The sequence below is a fragment of the Anomaloglossus baeobatrachus genome, chromosome 4, assembly GCF_048569485.1.
Source record: "Anomaloglossus baeobatrachus isolate aAnoBae1 chromosome 4, aAnoBae1.hap1, whole genome shotgun sequence".
NCBI classification, from domain to species: domain Eukaryota; kingdom Metazoa; phylum Chordata; class Amphibia; order Anura; family Aromobatidae; genus Anomaloglossus; species Anomaloglossus baeobatrachus.
The window spans coordinates 682,578,863-682,591,518 of NC_134356.1; the positions used below are offsets into that span (position 1 = coordinate 682,578,863).

The 12,656-nt window shown below is 55.2% G+C and overlaps 1 protein-coding gene across 1 annotated transcript in view; it reads right to left on the reverse strand.

Annotated features, from left to right (window-relative positions):
• DNAH2 (dynein axonemal heavy chain 2) overlaps window positions 1-12,656 on the reverse strand; it is a 253,646-nt gene that overhangs the window by 171,735 nt on the left and 69,255 nt on the right. Inside the window, exons 12-13 of the mRNA XM_075346717.1 lie at window positions 2,772-2,901; window positions 834-1,016 (exon numbers count right to left, since the gene is read on the reverse strand). Coding sequence (XP_075202832.1) covers window positions 834-1,016; window positions 2,772-2,901 — 313 coding nt within the window. The remainder of the gene's footprint in view (window positions 1-833; window positions 1,017-2,771; window positions 2,902-12,656) is intronic.

Consider the following 12,656-nt stretch of genomic DNA (forward strand, 5'->3'; position numbering starts at 1 on the left):
CATTTTTAATCAGAAACACGCCAATCGAACCCCAACTTCTATAGATGTTCCCCCAAGAATCAGACACTATAGTCGGAAGGTTCCTTTAAGAAACCTTTCACGACTCCCTGCCAAATCCTCCACAGCCCAAATCTTCTGTCCTTCTGCCCGCTCTCGCTCCTCGTATGGTAATCACGCCTTCCCCCCCTCTCCTTCCTTTGTTTGATTCCTTGTCCCATCTTTCTTTCTTCTTAAATCTTTTATTCGCATAGATTTGCCGTCCCCGGTCTCCTCTCCGCAGGACCGTCAGGAAGTAATGGAATGAGAGAGGAGGCGGCGGACCACCAGGAACGTGCGCAGCGTGTACTACAAGCGGACTACACAGAGAACACATCACAGGCTGCGGGCTCGGGAGAAAGCCGCTGTCACTGTCAATTCGCATTTACACGCGGCGTATGCTAATCCTACATGCCGCGGAGCGGGCGGGGGAAGCCAGCGGTGTTATTGAGACGTCTCCCGGCGCTGCACGCTTGTCATCTGTGCTGGATCTGACACAGCAGTGAGCTTGTAACCGGCATCCATCAACATGTTATATACACACACGATCTTGTATCGCCCCATCGATGCCACCTCTGTGTCACCTCATCGTCCTCAGCCGAGAGCCTGGGCTTTCAGAAATTAACCCTCTAGATCCTGGAATCCGTTATTACGCCAGTCTCTGGCGGATTTACACTTTTGTGCATGTGACGTAGCGAGCCGAGAGCGTGCATGTGTCACACATACCTTATTACCGAGGGCGGACTACAGGAACCAACTAATTCTAATAATAGTCATGGATAATGCTCAGCGCTCACCTCCATAGGCCTGTTGATTCGTCTCTTCAGGGCCCGGGCCCAGTGCGCCTGGCCGGCGTAGCGGCACATGTGGGGGGCGACTGTCGGGACCTTCTGCCCGAGCTCCTTGTTCACTAGATCCAGCTCGCTCTTGAACAGCTCATACACTTGAACCGTCTTCTTATCAAAGGTGCGTTTTATGGCCTAGAAGGAGAGAAGCCCATGTCTCGGATGGCCACAATGGTGGGTGATCTCCACTACATGAAAGTTTTAGTATATACAGTTAGGTCCAGAAATATTTGGACAGTGACACAAGTTTTGTTATATTAGCTGTTTACAAAAACATGTTCAGAAATACAATTATATATATATAATATGGGCTGAAAGTGCACACTCCCAGCTGCAATATGAGAGTTTTCACATCCAAATCGGAGAAAGGGTTTAGGAATCATAGCTCTGTAATGCATAGCCTCCTCTTTTTCAAGGGACCAAAAGTAATTGGACAAGGGACTCTAAGGGCTGCAATTAACTCTGAAGGCGTCTCCATCGTTAACCTGTAATCAATGAAGTAGTTAAAAGGTCTGGGGTTGATTACAGGTGTGTGGTTTTGCATTTGGAAGCTGTTGCTGTGACCAGACAACATGCGGTCTAAGGAACTCTCAATTGAGGTGAAGCAGAACATCCTGAGGCTGAAAAAAAAGAAAAAATCCATCAGAGAGATAGCAGACATGCTTGGAGTAGCAAAATCAACAGTCGGGTACATTCTGAGAAAAAAGGAATTGACTGGTGAGCTTGGGAACTCAAAAAGGCCTGGGCGTCCACGGATGACAACAGTGGTGGGTGATCGCCGCATACTTTCTTTGGTGAAGAAGAACCCGTTCACAACATCAACTGAAGTCCAGAACACTCTCAGTGAAGTAGGTGTATCTATCTCTAAGTCACCAGTAAAGAGAAGACTCCATGAAAGTAAATACAAAGGGTTCACATCTAGATGCAAACCATTCATCAATTCCAAAAATAGACAGGCCAGAGTTACATTTGCTGAAAAACACCTCATGAAGCCAGCTCAGTTCTGGAAAAGTATTCTATGGACAGATGAGACCAAGATCAACCTGTACCAGAATGATGGGAAGAAAAAAGTTTGGAGAAGAAAGGGAACGGCACATGATCCAAGGCACACCACATCCTCTGTAAAACATGGTGGAGGCAACGTGATGGCATGGGCATGCATGGCTTTCAATGGCACTGGGTCACTTGTGTTTATTGATGACATAACAGCAGACAAGAGTAGCCGGATGAATTCTGAAGTGTACCGGGATATACTTTCAGCCCAGATTCAGCCAAATGCCGCAAAGTTGATCGGACGGCGCTTCATAGTACAGATGGACAATGACCCCAAGCATACAGCCAAAGCTACCCAGGAGTTCATGAGTGCAAAAAAGTGGAACATTCTGCAATGGCCAAGTCAATCACCAGATCTTAACCCAATTGAGCATGCATTTCACTTGCTCAAATCCAGACTTAAAACGGAAAGACCCACAAACAAGCAAGACCTGAAGGCTGCGGCTGTAAAGGCCTGGCAAAGCATTAAGAAGGAGGAAACCCAGCGTTTGGTGATGTCCATGGGTTCTTAAGGCAGTGATTGCCTCCAAAGGATTCGCAACAAAATATTGAAAATAAAAATATTTTGTTTGGGTTTGGTTTATTTGTCCAATTACTTTTGACCTCCTAAAATGTGGAGTGTTTGTAAAGAAATGTGACAATTCCTACAATTTCTATCAGATATTTTTGTTCAAACCTTCAAATTAAACGTTACAATCTGCACTTGAATTCTGTTGTAGAGGTTTCATTTCAAATCCAATGTGGTGGCATGCAGAGCCCAACTCGCCAAAATTGTGTCACTGTCCAAATATTTCTGGACCTAACTGTATATATATATATATATACACACACACTGACCTCCCGGGCTGACAAGTGATGGAAGACGTCCAGCAGCTCTACACCCTGCTCCACTCCACGCACCGTCTCAAAGGCCGTCGTCATGAGATTCTGAATCATTACCTCCAGGTCCTTCACCGAGGCTCTGAATCTACAGACAGAAGAGACAACTGGTTAGGACTGGTGGAGAATGCTGGTGACAAATGGTGGAGAAAACAGGTGGCCACTGGTGGAGAAGACAGATGAGCACTGATGGAAAAGACAGGTGAGCACTGGTGGAGAAGACAGGTGTGGACTGGTGGAGAAGACAGGTGTGGACTGGTGGAGAAGACAGGTGCGGACTGGTGGAGAAGACAGGTGTGGACTGGTGGAGAAGACAGGTGTGGACTGGTGGAGAAGACAGGTGTGGACTGGTGGAGAAGACAGGTGCAGACTGGTGGAGAAGACAGGTGCAGACTGGTGGAGAAGACAGGTGTGGACTGGTGGAGAAGACAGGTGGGGACTGGTGGAGAAGACAGGTGCGGACTGGTGGAGAAGACAGGTGTGGACTGGTGGAGAAGACAGGTGCGGACTGGTGGAGAAGACAGGTGCAGACTGGTGGAGAAGACAGGTGTGGACTGGTGGAGAAGACAGGTGGGGACTGGTGGAGAAGACAGGTGCGGACTGGTGGAGAAGACAGGTGTGGACTAGTGGAGAAGACAGGTGGGGACTGGTGGAGAAGACAGGTGGGGACTGGTGGAGAAGACAGGTGTGGACTGGTGGAGAAGACAGATGATGCAGACTGGTGGAGAAGACAGCCGTGGACTGGTGGAGAAGATAGATGTGGACTGGTGGAGAAGACAGGTGTGGACTGGTGGAGAAGACAGGTGTGGACTGGTGGAGAAGACAGGTGCGGACTGGTGGAGAAGACAGGTGCGGACTGGTGGAGAAGACAGGTGCAGACTGGTGGAGAAGACAGGAGTGGACTGGTGGAGAAGAAAGGTGGGGACTGGTGGAGAAGACAGGTGTGGACTGGTGGAGAAGACAGGTGTGGACTGGTGGAGAAGACAGGTGTGGACTGGTGGAGAAGACAGGTGTGGACTGGTGGAGAAGACAGGTGTGGACTGGGGGAGAAGACAGGTGTGGACTGGTGGAGAAGACAGGTGCGGACTGGGGGAGAAGACAGGTGAGCACTGGTGGAGAAGACAGGTGCGGACTGGTGGAGAAGACAGATGCGGACTGGTGGAGAAGACAGGTGCGGACTGGTGGAGAAGACAGGTGCGGACTGGTGGAGAAGACAGGTGCGGACTGGTGGAGAAGACAGGCACGGACTGGTGGAGAAGACAGGTGCAGACTGGTGGAGACGACAGGTGCGGACTGGTGGAGAAGACAGGTGCAGACTGGTGGAGACGACAGGTGCGGACTGGTGGAGAAGACAGGTGCAGACTGGTGGAGAAGACAGGTGAGCACTGGTGGAGAAGACAGGTGCGGACTGGTGGAGAAGACAGATGCGGACTGGTGGAGAAGACAGGTGCGGACTGGTGGAGAAGACAGGTGCGGACTGGTGGAGAAGACAGGTGCGGACTGGTGGAGAAGACAGGCACGGACTGGTGGAGAAGACAGGTGCGGACTGGTGGAGAAGACAGGCACGGACTGGTGGAGAAGACAGGTGCAGACTGGTGGAGACGACAGGTGCGGACTGGTGGAGAAGACAGGTGCAGACTGGTGGAGACGACAGGTGCGGACTGGTGGAGAAGACAGGTGCAGACTGGTGGAGAAGACAGGTGCAGACTGGTGGAGAAGACAGGTGTGGACTGGTGGAGAAGACAGGTGGGCACTGGTGGAGAAGACAGGTGCGGACTGGTGGAGAAGACAGATGATGCAGACTGGTGGAGAAGAGAGATGTGGACTGGTGGAGAAGATAGATGTGGACTGGTGGAGAAGACAGGTGTGGACTGGTGGAGAATACAGGTGCGGACTGGTGGAGAAGACAGGTGGGGACTGGTGGAGAAGACAGATGCGGACTGGTGGAGAAGACAGGTGCGGACTGGTGGAGAAGACAGGTGGGGACTGGTGGAGAAGACAGGTGGGGACTGGTGGAGAAGACAGGTGTGGACTGGTGGAGAAGACAGGTGTGGACTGCTGGAGAAGACAGGTGTGGACTGGTGGAGAAGACAGGTGCGGACTGGTTGAGAAGACAGGTGAGCACTGGTGGAGAAAATAGGTGCAGACTGGTGGAGAAGACAAGTGCAGTTTGGTGGAGAAGACAGGTGCGGACTGGTGGAGAAAAGAGGTGCAGACTGGTGGAGAAGACAGGTGAGCACTGGTGGAGAAGACAGGTGCAGTTTGGTGGAGAAGACAGGTGCGGACTGGTGAAGAAGACAGGTGTGGACTGGTGGAGAAGACAGGTGCAGACTGGTGGAGAAGACAGGTGCAGACTGGTGGAGAAGACAGGTGTGGACTGGTGGAGAAGACAGGTGGGGACTGGTGGAGAAGACAGGTGTGGACTGGTGGAGAAGACAGGTGTGGACTGGTGGAGAAGACAGGTGTGGACTGGTGGGAAGACAAGTGGGGACTGTTGGAGAAGACAGGTGCGGACTGGTGGAGAAGACAGGTGCGGACTGGTGGAGAAGACAGGTGAGGACTGGTGGAGAAGACAGGTGTGGACTGGTGGAGAAGACAGATGATGCAGACTGGTGGAGAAGACAGGCGCGGACTGGTGGAGAAGATAGATGTGGACTGGTGGAGAAGACAGGTGTGGACTGGTGGAGAAGACAGGTGGGGACTGGTGGAGAAGACAGGTGCGGACTGGTGGAGAAGACAGGTGCGAACTGGTGGAGAAGACAGGCACGGACTGGTGGAGAAGACAGGCACGGACTGGTGGAGAAGACAGACGCGGACTGGTGGAGAAGACAGGCACGGACTGGTGGAGAAGACAGACGCGGACTGGTGGAGAAGACAGATGCGGACGGTGGAGAAGACAGGTGCGAACTGGTGGAGAAGACAGGCACGGACTGGTGGAGAAGACAGGCACGGATTGGTGGAGAAGACAGACGCGGACTGGTGGAGAAGACAGGCACGGACTGGTGGAGAAGACAGGTGCGGACTGCTGGAGAAGACAGGTGTGGACTGGTGCAGAAGACAGGCGCGGAGTGCTGGAGAAGACAGGTGTGGACTGGTGGAGAAGACAGGTGTGGACTGGTGGAGAAGACAGGTGCGGACTGGTGGAGAAGACAGATGATGCAGACTGGTGGAGAAGACAGGCGCGGACTGGTGGAGAAGACAGGCGCGGACTGGTGGAGAAGACAGGTGTGGACTGGTGGAGAAGACAGGTGCGGACTGGTGGAGAAGACAGGTGTGGACTGGTGGAGAAGACAGGTGCGGACTGGTGGAGAAGACAGGTGTGGACTGGTGGGAAGACAGGTGTGGACTGGTGGAGAAGACAGGTGTGGACTGGTGGAGAAGACAGGTGCAGACTGGTGGAGAAGACAGGTGTGGACTGGTGGAGAAGACAGGTGCGGACTGGTGGAGAAGACAGGTGCGGACTGGTGGAGAAGACAGGTGCAGACTGGTGGAGAAGACAGGTGTGGACTGGTGGAGAAGACAGGTGCAGACTGGTGGAGAAGACAGGTGTGGACTGGTGGAGAAGACAGGTGCGGACTGGTGGAGAAGACAGGTGTGGACTGGTGGAGAAGATAGATGTGGACTGGTGGAGAAGACAGGCGCGGACTGGTAGAGAAGACAGGTGTGGACTGGTGGAGAAGACAGGTGCAGACTGGTGGAGAAGACAGGTGTGGACTGGTGGAGAAGACAGGTGCGGACTGGTGGAGAAGACAGGTGTGGACTGGTGGAGAAGATAGATGTGGACTGGTGGAGAAGACAGGTGCGGACTGCTGGAGAAGACAGGTGTGGACTGGTGGAGAAGACAGGTGCGGACTGGTGGGAAGACAGGTGTGGACTGGTGGAGAAGAAAGGTGCGGACTGGTGGAGAAGACAGGTGTGGACTGGTGGGAAGACAGGTGTGGACTGGTGGAGAAGACAGGTGCGGACTGCTGGAGAAGACAGGTGTGGACTGGTGGAGAAGACAGGTGCAGACTGGTGGAGAAGACAGGTGTGGACTGGTGGAGAAGACAGGTGCGGACTGGTGGAGAAGACAGGTGTGGACTGGTGGAGAAGACAGGTGTGGACTGGTGGAGAAGACAGGTGCGGACTGGTGGAGAAGACAGATGATGCAGACTGGTGGAGAAGACAGGCGCGGACTGGTGGAGAAGACAGGCGCGGACTGGTGGAGAAGACAGGTGTGGACTGGTGGAGAAGACAGGTGCGGACTGGTGGAGAAGACAGGTGTGGACTGGTGGAGAAGACAGGTGCGGAGTGGTGGAGAAGACAGGTGTGGACTGGTGGGAAGACAGGTGTGGACTGGTGGAGAAGACAGGTGTGGACTGGTGGAGAAGACAGGTGCAGACTGGTGGAGAAGACAGGTGTGGACTGGTGGAGAAGACAGGTGCGGACTGGTGGAGAAGACAGGTGTGGACTGGTGGAGAAGATAGATGTGGACTGGTGGAGAAGACAGGTGTGGACTGGTGGAGAAGACAGGTGCGGACTGGTGGAGAAGACAGGTGCGGACTGGTGGAGAAGACAGGTGTGGACTGGTGGAGAAGATAGATGTGGACTGGTGGAGAAGACAGGTGCGGACTGCTGGAGAAGACAGGTGTGGACTGGTGGAGAAGACAGGTGCGGACTGGTGGGAAGACAGGTGTGGACTGGTGGAGAAGAAAGGTGCGGACTGGTGGAGAAGACAGGTGTGGACTGGTGGGAAGACAGGTGTGGACTGGTGGAGAAGACAGGTGCGGACTGCTGGAGAAGACAGGTGTGGACTGGTGGAGAAGACAGGTGCAGACTGGTGGAGAAGACAGGTGTGGACTGGTGGAGAAGACAGGTGCGGACTGGTGGAGAAGACAGGTGTGGACTGGTGGAGAAGACAGGTGGGGACTGGTGGAGAAGACAGGTGCGGACTGGTGGAGAAGACAGGTGCGGACTGGTGGAGAAGACAGGTGTGGACTGGTGGAGAAGACAGGTGGGGACTGGTGGAGAAGACAGGTGCGAACTGGTGGAGAAGACAGGCACGGACTGGTGGAGAAGACAGGCACGGACTGGTGGAGAAGACAGACGCGGACTGGTGGAGAAGACAGGCACGGACTGGTGGAGAAGACAGACGCGGACTGGTGGAGAAGACAGATGCGGACGGTGGAGAAGACAGGTGCGAACTGGTGGAGAAGACAGGCACGGACTGGTGGAGAAGACAGGCACGGATTGGTGGAGAAGACAGACGCGGACTGGTGGAGAAGACAGGCACGGACTGGTGGAGAAGACAGGTGCGGACTGCTGGAGAAGACAGGTGTGGACTGGTGCAGAAGACAGGCGCGGAGTGCTGGAGAAGACAGGTGTGGACTGGTGGAGAAGACAGGTGTGGACTGGTGGAGAAGACAGGTGCGGACTGGTGGAGAAGACAGATGATGCAGACTGGTGGAGAAGACAGGCGCGGACTGGTGGAGAAGACAGGCGCGGACTGGTGGAGAAGACAGGTGTGGACTGGTGGAGAAGACAGGTGCGGACTGGTGGAGAAGACAGGTGCGGACTGGTGGAGAAGACAGGTGCGGACTGGTGGAGAAGACAGGTGTGGACTGGTGGGAAGACAGGTGTGGACTGGTGGAGAAGACAGGTGTGGACTGGTGGAGAAGACAGGTGCAGACTGGTGGAGAAGACAGGTGTGGACTGGTGGAGAAGACAGGTGCGGACTGGTGGAGAAGACAGGTGCGGACTGGTGGAGAAGACAGGTGCAGACTGGTGGAGAAGACAGGTGTGGACTGGTGGAGAAGACAGGTGCAGACTGGTGGAGAAGACAGGTGTGGACTGGTGGAGAAGACAGGTGCGGACTGGTGGAGAAGACAGGTGTGGACTGGTGGAGAAGATAGATGTGGACTGGTGGAGAAGACAGGCGCGGACTGGTAGAGAAGACAGGTGTGGACTGGTGGAGAAGACAGGTGCAGACTGGTGGAGAAGACAGGTGTGGACTGGTGGAGAAGACAGGTGCGGACTGGTGGAGAAGACAGGTGTGGACTGGTGGAGAAGATAGATGTGGACTGGTGGAGAAGACAGGTGCGGACTGCTGGAGAAGACAGGTGTGGACTGGTGGAGAAGACAGGTGCGGACTGGTGGGAAGACAGGTGTGGACTGGTGGAGAAGAAAGGTGCGGACTGGTGGAGAAGACAGGTGTGGACTGGTGGGAAGACAGGTGTGGACTGGTGGAGAAGACAGGTGCGGACTGCTGGAGAAGACAGGTGTGGACTGGTGGAGAAGACAGGTGCAGACTGGTGGAGAAGACAGGTGCGGACTGGTGGAGAAGACAGGTGCGGACTGGTGGAGAAGACAGGTGTGGACTGGTGGAGAAGATAGATGTGGACTGGTGGAGAAGACAGGCGCGGACTGGTAGAGAAGACAGGTGTGGACTGGTGGAGAAGACAGGTGCAGACTGGTGGAGAAGACAGGTGTGGACTGGTGGAGAAGACAGGTGCGGACTGGTGGAGAAGACAGGTGTGGACTGGTGGAGAAGATAGATGTGGACTGGTGGAGAAGACAGGTGTGGACTGGTGGAGAAGACAGGTGCGGACTGGTGGAGAAGACAGGTGTGGACTGGTGGAGAAGATAGATGTGGACTGGTGGAGAAGAAAGGCGCGGACTGGTAGAGAAGACAGGTGTGGACTGGTGGAGAAGACAGGTGCAGACTGGTGGAGAAGACAGGTGTGGACTGGTGGAGAAGACAGGTGCGGACTGGTGGAGAAGACAGGTGTGGACTGGTGGAGAAGATAGATGTGGACTGGTGGAGAAGACAGGTGCGGACTGCTGGAGAAGACAGGTGTGGACTGGTGGAGAAGACAGGTGCGGACTGGTGGGAAGACAGGTGTGGACTGGTGGAGAAGAAAGGTGCGGACTGGTGGAGAAGACAGGTGTGGACTGGTGGGAAGACAGGTGTGGACTGGTGGAGAAGACAGGTGCGGACTGCTGGAGAAGACAGGTGTGGACTGGTGGAGAAGACAGGTGCGGACTGGTGGAGAAGACAGGTGCGGACTGGTGGAGAAGACAGGTGTGGACTGGTGGGAAGACAGGTGTGGACTGGTGGAGAAGACAGGTGCGGACTGGTGGGAAGACAGGTGTGGACTGGTGGAGAAGACAGGTGTGGACTGGTGGAGAAGACAGGTGCAGACTGGTGGAGAAGACAGGTGTGGACTGGTGGAGAAGACAGGTGCGGACTGGTGGAGAAGACAGGTGCGGACTGGTGGAGAAGACAGGTGTGGACTGGTGGAGAAGACAGGTGCGGACTGCTGGAGAAGACAGGTGTGGACTGCTGGAGAAGACAGGTGCGGACTGGTGGAGAAGAAAGGTGTGGACTGGTGGAGAAGACAGGTGTGGACTGGTGGGAAGACAGGTGAGGACTGCTGGAGAAGACAGGTGCGGACTGCTGGAGAAGACAGGTGTGGACTGGTGGAGAAGACAGGTGTGGACTGGTGGAGAAGACAGGTGTGGACTGGTGGAGAAGACAGGTGCGGACTGCTGGAGAAGACAGGTGTGGACTGGTGGAGAAGACAGGTGTGGACTGGTGGAGAAGACAGGTGTGGACTGGTGCAAAAGACAGGCGCGGAGTGCTGGAGAAGACAGGTGTGGACTGGTGCAGAAGACAGGTGCGGACTGGTGGAGAAGACAGGTGTGGACTGCTGGAGAAGACAGGTGTGGACTGGTGGAGAAGACAGGTGTGGACTGGTGGAGAAGACAGGTGCGGACTGCTGGAGAAGACAGGTGTGGACTGGTGCAGAAGACAGGCGCGGAGTGCTGGAGAAGACAGGTGTGGACTGGTGCAGAAGACAGGTGCGGACTGCTGGAGAAGACAGGTGTGGACTGCTGGAGAAGACAGGTGTGGACTGGTGCAGAAGACAGGCGTGGACTGCTGGAGAAGACAGGTGTGGACTGGTGGAGAAGACAGGTGTGGACTGGTGGAGAAGACAGGTGCGGACTGGTGGAGAAGACAGGTGTGGACTGCTGGAGAAGACAGGTGCGGACTGGTGGAGAAGACAGGTGTGGACTGCTGGAGAAGACAGGTGTGGACTGGTGGAGAAGACAGGTGTGGACTGGTGGAGAAGACAGGTGCGGACTGCTGGAGAAGACAGGTGTGGACTGGTGCAGAAGACAGGCGCGGAGTGCTGGAGAAGACAGGTGTGGACTGGTGGAGAAGACAGGTGTGGACTGGTGGAGAAGACAGGTGCGGACTGGTGGAGAAGACAGATGATGCAGACTGGTGGAGAAGACAGGCGCGGACTGGTGGAGAAGATAGATGTGGACTGGTGGAGAAGACAGGTGTGGACTGGTGGAGAAGACAGGTGGGGACTGGTGGAGAAGACAGGTGCGGACTGGTGGAGAAGACAGGTGCGAACTGGTGGAGAAGACAGGCACGGACTGGTGGAGAAGACAGGCACGGACTGGTGGAGAAGACAGACGCGGACTGCTGGAGAAGACAGGTGTGGACTGCTGGAGAAGACAGGTGTGGACTGGTGCAGAAGACAGGCGTGGACTGCTGGAGAAGACAGGTGTGGACTGGTGGAGAAGACAGGTGTGGACTGGTGGAGAAGACAGGTGCGGACTGGTGGAGAAGACAGGTGCGGACTGGTGGAGAAGACAGGTGTGGACTGGTGGGAAGACAGGTGTGGACTGGTGGAGAAGACAGGTGCGGACTGGTGGAGAAGACAGGTGTGGACTGGTGGAGAAGACAGGTGCGGACTGCTGGAGAAGACAGGTGTGGACTGCTGTAGAAGACAGGTGCGGACTGCGGGAGAAGACAGGTGTGGACTGGTGGAGAAGACAGGTGTGGACTGGTGGGAAGACAGGTGAGGACTGCTGGAGAAGACAGGTGCGGACTGCTGGAGAAGACAGGTGTGGACTGGTGGAGAAGACAGGTGTGGACTGGTGGAGAAGACAGGTGTGGACTGGTGGAGAAGACAGGTGCGGACTGCTGGAGAAGACAGGTGTGGACTGGTGCAGAAGACAGGCGCGGAGTGCTGGAGAAGACAGGTGTGGACTGGTGCAGAAGACAGGTGCGGACTGCTGGAGAAGACAGGTGTGGACTGCTGGAGAAGACAGGTGTGGACTGGTGCAGAAGACAGGCGTGGACTGCTGGAGAAGACAGGTGTGGACTGGTGGAGAAGACAGGTGTGGACTGGTGGAGAAGACAGGTGCGGACTGGTGGAGAAGACAGGTGTGGACTGGTGGAGAAGACAGGTGGGGACTGGTGGAGAAGACAGGTGTGGACTGGTGGAGAAGACAGATGATGCAGACTGGTGGAGAAGACAGGCGTGGACTGGTGGAGAAGATAGATGTGGACTGGTGGAGAAGACAGGTGTGGACTGTGGAGAAGACAGGTGCGGACTGCTGGAGAAGACAGGTGTGGACTGGTGCAGAAGACAGGCGCGGAGTGCTGGAGAAGACAGGTGTGGACTGGTGCAGAAGACAGGTGCGGACTGCTGGAGAAGACAGGTGTGGACTGCTGGAGAAGACAGGTGTGGACTGGTGCAGAAGACAGGCGTGGACTGCTGGAGAAGACAGGTGTGGACTGGTGGAGAAGACAGGTGCGGACTGGTGGAGAAGACAGGTGCGGACTGGTGGAGAAGACAGGTGCGGACTGGTGGAGAAGACAGGTGCGGACTGGTGGAGAAGACAGGTGTGGACTGGTGGGAAGACAGGTGTGGACTGGTGTAGAAGACAGGTGCGGACTGGTGGAGAAGACAGGTGTGGACTGGTGGAGAAGACAGGTGCGGACTGCTGGAGAAGACAGGTGTGGACTGCTGTAGAAGACAGGTGCGGACTGCTGGAGAAGACAGG